The sequence below is a fragment of the Cibotium barometz genome, chromosome 37 (assembly GCF_041138505.1).
Source record: "Cibotium barometz isolate CiBa-2024 chromosome 37, ASM4113850v1, whole genome shotgun sequence".
NCBI lineage: Eukaryota > Viridiplantae > Streptophyta > Polypodiopsida > Cyatheales > Cibotiaceae > Cibotium > Cibotium barometz.
The window spans coordinates 2,977,514-2,984,927 of NC_141082.1; the positions used below are offsets into that span (position 1 = coordinate 2,977,514).

Here is a 7,414-nt window from a genome sequence, read left to right on the forward strand (position 1 = left end):
AATAACGGACCAGGCGTACTCAAGATAATTTTCACCAGGCTCCACGTCCACTGAGATATTTTTCCATCAGAGTGAGAGACCAAATACAGGGAGAAAGGTAGGTGGGCAACACGGAGAAAGGTAGTTGGGCTGCTGAAAGTGCCAAGAAGCTATTAAGCTGTATACACATTTTTCAGAAGAGGCAAACATTACACTTGTTTGAGTTGTAAATGCCCAAAGGAGTCAACAGCAAATGGGTCTGACGGAGAGAAATTCAAGAATTTTTATAAAAAAAAATATTTGAGCAACCCAATGGTTGAAACGTGTGCAGTTCTTTTAAGTTGCATCACTGCGATCTTGCATCAATGAAGTACACACAGAGAGAACTAAGCTTAGGTGGACTGAGGGCTGCATCTTGAGAATGAGTGACGCTACTGGACATTGTTTACATTATCAAACACGCACTTTTCCAGTGGTTCCACCCATCGCTAGCAACGAAACCTTGTTGTTACGGGTGACACTTATTTCCGGTTCGAGCTGCTGCTCCGCTTCTTCGCTGCTCCTCAACAATTCATTCTTGTACCGCGCCACTGCACACACACGCGCGCGCGCGCGCGCGATCATAGTCACAATCACAATTTGCGTTCTCTCTTGGAATTGAGAGAGGGTGGCAGAGTTTTGGGGGTTACTGGCGCCATAAAGATCGAGTACGGGGAGGCGTGGAGGTTTGGATGGTGTGCGCCCAGGCGCCTCGTCGACGGGGGTGGTGGCCATGCCTCACTCTCGCAACAGCCTCTCTCAGATTGCTTTATATAACTGCCCTGTCACAAACAAAGGATACGCTTGATTCGGTACAACATTTTGGCTATAAATAAATCCTTGCTTTTTGAACGAGCTGGACTAAAGTTATGATATAACCAGAATGCTTAGGGTTTCCAAAAAGGATGGTCTAATAGTTCCAAAGGCAGTTGTGCTGGTGGTTTCTTGACATTTAAAATGTACAATGAGAGAGAGAGAGAGAATTGAGAGCACACTAAAATTGATGAAATAAGGCTTTATTGTTTAATTAAATTGTCTTTGGAAATCATACAAGGTTTCATTCATAGATACATATTCATCAAGAACTTTATTCTATATTGCTTGCTAAGATGAAAATAAACACAGTGTGATCCATCAGGCAAGCAACAATGATATCTTAATGCTCAAGTGCTCAAAAGCTACTAAAAGGATATTGTTGCCAAGTGTGAATGATTGGTTTGAAATTTAGGATGTGTCAGTTGATATTGAGTGATCCTACATTCCTTGTATCAAAGCAACACTACATCTTAAGGACTGAGACGATGGACTTGTGCTAGCACGGCCATTGTTTGTACAACTCAATCACAGATGACGATATGAGAGACAACTTCATGATTGTCAAAGATCTTTGTTTCACTCTATCTCTTTTAGAAATATTAATTATCTAGTTGAGTAGTGGCATTAATACAAATCTAAGCATGTGGAGAACTGATTTATCAATCATTCATCGTCAATGTTGCTATGTAGAAAAAACATGACTTATTAAAATGGCATGGCATTAAGTGGGGGACTTTAAATTATTAAACAATTATATAGCATGTGACAATATGCTTACATGGTGGCCACTTACTTCAAAATCGTTTTGGAGGATGTTAACCACTTTTGGTTAACATGGTTCTTCACTAACAACGTCCATATTGTACCGAGCACCTTAACATGGTTCATCATTGACGACATCCATATTGTACCGAGTGCTTTAACTTATATTGTAATTCTCGTTATTTGACATTGTATGCACTCTTAAGATGCTCCCAAGTCTTATACTTCAAGGTTGTAACATGAGGAACCTAACTAAAAAGGCCAAACACTTGTAAAAGCCTTGTGTCACTCATGGACACCTCGGTAGAGCGGCCTAATGGGAAAAGGTTTATGAATTATATTTCCCTTATTCCATAACCATGACAAGTAAGCCATACTCAAAAGCATCTTCAAGGGCTTGCTTAACAACATATCCACATCCATTTTCCTTAGAATATATCACAACTGGAGTTTTCTCTATCCAATTCATAAGATACTATTTCCATTTTCCATTTTCCCTTAGAGTGGGTCAAGACTAGGCCCAATACTAGATATCGGGGATCTATTTAAGCCATTATCCAATTCATAAGATACTATTTCCCTTTTCTATTTTACCCTATAGTGGGTCAAGACTAGATATCAGGGATCTATTTGAGCCATTATGTTCAAATAGTCTCATCACATCAGTCTTTTGAGTCATACAAAAGGTTTTTCTAGTCCCCCATCAACTTATTTGGCTAAGATAACTTAGATCATCAATATCTCTTCAAGGGATATGACTGTAAGAAGGATACATAATTTGGATCTCAATAAAACTTAGAAACTTGGTTATGAACAAGTGAATGCTATCCAAGCATTCACTTGTACTTATGAGTATCTCTAAGTCAGTAGTCTATCATGGCATGTCGCCTAGTAGCTATCATCGCACAATGAAAGATAGGGTCTAAGTTGGCAAGTTTGGTAGCTATTATCGCACCATGAAAGATAGAGTCTGAGTTGGCAAGACTCTCTTTGTACATAAATAACAAAACAATATTACTTGAATCATTGAGCCGGGATTCCTTATAAATTTATGTCCTCCTTTATTAAATGCAATAAAGGCTCAAAACCAAGCTCTTGCCTAAGGGTAAGAAGCTATGCATGTTGTGTTTGAGCACTTGACCAAATGATCGGCTCAAAGCTGCCAAATACTATGTGAAATGTGGAGAACATTATTTTTACTCTCTTTTGCAACTCTAATCTAGCATGTGTGAATGTGTTTAGGATTAGGGTTTGTTCCAACTTTGCACTTATCAGCTTGTTTCCTCTTGCTTCTTAGTATTCTCCTCTCTTCCCTCTTTCTTGAGTGGTTAGGCATAGCATGGTGATTGGGTCACCATTCCAAGCTTTGTGAGGAGCAATTGCACCACCCATTGGAGCAAGATCTACATCAGTACGACAAAGCACGACAACAAGCATCTCTCTACACACAAGGTTGAAGCTTTTGAGCGCGTGAGTTGGCCAACAAAACCCTTGCTCTAACAAGGCATGGCATCCTTGTCCGGGATTCCTTGTCACTTCTCGATGACATGCTTCTTATTCCAATTCCAATGGAGTCTACCATTGAGTAGTGGCGCACCACGAAAGACATTTGAATATGGAAGTTCTTTGATTGTTTTTCATGCTATTTTTGGTGTTATTTTTTGTGTTTACTCTTTGATTTTGTGCTTAATCGATATCAACTAACACATCCTAAAGTTAAATTCTTTGGATGTATTATGACGTGAATAGAAGAGGAATTTATAGACGTTAAGTGGTGTTTGCCCTAATCTTACTTCATTTGTTTAAATTTTGCTTTCTAGGATAGGATTTACCTCTTCAACTTGCTAGTTAGAGTAGTTTTTGCTTAATTTTTTTGTTCACATTAAGTAGGGATTAGTTAGAATTAGAAGTAGAAGGCACCAAAACCATCACCATCCACACATACCTTGTAAAAATTTGCTTCATCAACACAAATGATGTGGCAGCGGCCTAAGAATGTGTAAGCAAACCTTAAGAAGGGCATAAGAACCTCTCCTATCACAATTGAGGAAGACACAAGAACTTGATTGCAATGTGCAAGATAAGGGCAAATAACACAAGTAGATCTACCCTCAACTCCTAAAGTGGAGTTCCCTTCTTCAATAAAAATTTGCTTCATCAACTCAAATGGTGTGGGGGCCTAAGAAGAAAACTCCATACGAAAGGCAGGCAACGCAATTGGATCTCTCCTTTGTTCCTTTGCTCCTTAAAGTGGATTTTCCTCCATGAAAATATCACCACCCCTTATGCGAGTGGAACACGAGAACCTACATCTTAGAAAAGGTGTAGCACCACAAGAATGGAATTTTCATGAGAACAACAATGCAACCTCTCCCATAACCTCGCCATCAAGCCCGCTACCTGTTAATTTCAAAGAGCCAATGGGTGTATTAAATGATGGTAACATTACAACAAGCTTGGAAGGGCTCCTCCTCTTACCTCAGCACAAAATTGAGGGGGACACCATGGGTGGTCTCTCACACATCTATATGGCTACATAACTCTTGTGGCCATCAACATTAGAGAGATAGCTACAATGTGATGAGTGTGTCAATGATGTTAGCACTTTTACCAGCTCCGAAGAGCTCCACCTCTTACCTAAGCATGAAATTAAGGGGGACACTATGAGTGGTCTGTCGCACATCTACGTAGCTACACAACTCTCATGGCCATCAACATTAGAGAGACAATCACAACCACTCATAGCCTCATGATAAGGCAAATCATGGTAGGCTTGCTCAATATTGCTTCAATGTAATCAAGACATCTACGCTTTAAGGAAAAATATCAAGAAAAGCAACTAAAGAGTCCAAGAAAGAAAAAAGTCACTGATCATGAAGAAAGCAAAGAAAAGACGAAAGCAGATGAGTCGGAGATAAAGCAAAAGTTTTGCCTCACATTGACCAAGGTGTCAACTAACTACCAACATCATTACATGGTGGCTTTCCTTATTACCACCTACATTCTCAACAAGTTGCCATGGCAAATGTAAGCAGATTTTGAGACTTCATGCAACAATGGAAATGGATGATGGGTTTAACACTACCATCATTACATCATTACATGGTGGCTTTCCTTATTACCACCTACATTCTCAACAAGTTGCCATGGCAAATGTAAGCAGATTTTGAGACTTCATGCAACAATGGAAATGGATGATGGGTTTAACACTACCCTCACTAAAGCAAAAAAGATGAAAATCATGTAACAAGCTTTCCCTATGTCTTTATTGGTAGTTATTACTTGTAGCTTGTAAATGGATTTTCCACTTCTTGCCACTAAGAAATGAGACAATCTATGATGACCAACCCATTCCATGTTTATTGGTAGGTCACTTTGGTAAATCAGCTCTTAGGTGAAGAGCCACCTCCTTCGAGACACCTCACATGATGCCTTTCTTTCAAAAAAAATTGATTGTTTTTTTAAAGAGTTACCACATGGTCTGCCATGTTCACGACCTAAGGATCACAAGATTGAAATAATTCCTGACAGTGCACCACCGTGCAATCCTTTAGAGCAAAAAGAAATTCAGATGAAGTAGAGGATTTGTTAAATTGTAAGCTATAAGGCCTAGTAGCTCACCATATGGAGTACCTATTCTATTTGTCAAAAAGAAGAACTCTAGAATCATTTCGTCTAAAATCATTTTTAGAGGAATCGTTTCGAGGAGGGTCGTTTGCTAGTAAGATTGCTCGAGTAGGATCATCGATCCTCCTAAGACAAAATTTCAAAGGCATTAAAAAATAAAAAAACTAGCCAATGCAAGGGATTTTATCAATAACCTCACACTTTGACCTATTGATTTGTGAAGAAAGACTATAAAAATATAAAACCTTTTAAAACACTTAAAAATTTTAAAAATTTAAAAAATACCACAAAAAAATTTAGAAAAAACGTCGAAAACCCAAAAACATCAAAAAACTAGAAATATAAAAAGAATCCCCGCAGGTGAATCTAGCATTAGACCAAAGTGCTTATGCATTTACGTTAAGGCCAAATCATTCCGACTTTATTCTTGGAACCTAGCATTTGAAACATTATTGTGCAGAGTGAGACAGGAAACAAGAGTCGACCTAACCACCGTAGTAGCTCTAGATTTTCCAATTTTGAAGTAGACCAAGAATCCTTCACAATGAAGGAACCTAGACGAGGAGTGTGCTGCTTAAGCCAAATAGAGCCTCCATATAAAGGAATGGCCAAACAAGAGCATGGAATGTTCATAGGAGAGTCATCACAGAAGGAGCCGAAAGGCCCCAAGCCATAAGACCAACAGGGGAGAGAAATGACATAAATGGAAAGATAGGGGTAAGAACTCAACATAGTGGGGCTAGGGGAACCTCTATGATCCAACGCTATGGTTACCATGTAGCTACTATGATTCTAATATAGCGAATAGGACACTCTTAGAGTGATGGACACTACCGCCATTGCTTGGGAATGAACTAGGACACAAAGGTTAATGGTGGACAACTGCTATAGCTCACTACCTTCACAGAGATCAAATATGCTTATAGCATTTGCACATCTTCAACATGCCTTTTCACATGTACAAAGCCTTTTTACATAGCCCTACATGCTTTTTATATAGTTCACATTATAGATGATGCTTCTCATACACAAGAAATCTATAGAGCCTTACCAGTTGCTTTTGAAGGGCTTCACTTTTTTTGCTACTATAGAGAAGATAAACTACCCAAAAATAGACAACTGTATACCCGACTATTGCTATTATGTACCTGTCGCACTGTATGATAAACCACCACACAGTTAAGAAGATTTAACATGTGGATCATTGCCCTCTGTATAACTTTTTTGTGCAAGCATAAGAAACCCAAAAACATCAAAAAACTAAGAAATAATCCCTGCAAGTGATTCTGGCATATTGGACCAAGTGCTTATGCATTTACGTTCGGGCCGAATCATTGTGACTTCATTCTTGAACCCAACATTTGAAATGCTATTGTATGGAGTGGGATGGGACCAAGAGTTGATCTTAACCACCCTAGTAGCTCCAAATTTTCCAGTTCTAAAGAAGTAGACCAAGAATCCTTCACAATGGATGAAACCTAAGCCCAATAGAGCTTCCATCTATAGGAATGGCCAAACAAGAGCATGGAGTGTTCATAGGAGAGTCATCCACAGGAGCCGAAAGGCCCCAAGCCATAAGACCGATGGGGGAGAGAAATGATGTTAGGTGAAAAATAGGGGTAAGAACTCAACATAGTGGGGCTAGGGGAACCTCCATGATACAACATAGTGGGGCTAGGGGAACCTCCATGATACAACACTACAGTTACCATGATACTACTGTCATTCCAATATACTTGGATGCTTAGAGTGATGGACATTGTTGCCATTTCCTAGGAATGAACCAGAACACAAAGGCTGATGGGCATTGTTACCATTGCTTGGGAATGAACCAGCACACAAACGTTGATGATGGGGACAACTGCTATAGCTTACTACCTTCACACAGATCAAATGCGCTTGTAGAATTTGCACATCTTCAACATGCCTCTTTACATGTACAAAGCCTTTCTACATAGCCCTACATGCTTTTTGCACAGTTTGCATTACAGACGATACTTCTCATACACAAGGGATCTATATGGCCATACACAAGAAATCTATAGGGCCTTATACCACTTGCTTTTGAAGGGCTTTACTTTTCTAGTACACAAAAGATAAACTACACAAAAATTATATGCTTGACTACTATTGCTATTGTGTACATGTTGCACTGGATGATAACCACCACATAGTTAAGAAGCTTTATCAT

At 39.2% G+C, this 7,414-nt stretch overlaps 1 protein-coding gene across 2 annotated transcripts in view; it reads right to left on the minus strand.

The window, feature by feature from the left end:
* Positions 1-803, minus strand: part of LOC147616843 (uncharacterized) — a 142,187-nt gene extending 141,384 nt beyond the window's left edge. For both annotated transcript variants that reach the window (XM_086776480.1, XM_086776481.1), the window contains exons 1-2: positions 669-803; positions 445-569 (exon numbers count right to left, since the gene is read on the minus strand). In XM_086776480.1, the coding sequence (XP_086632606.1) occupies positions 445-569; positions 669-753 (210 nt within the window). In that variant the 5' untranslated portion in view covers positions 754-803. The remainder of the gene's footprint in view (positions 1-444; positions 570-668) is intronic.
* Between the last annotated feature and the right edge of the window lie 6,611 nt (positions 804-7,414).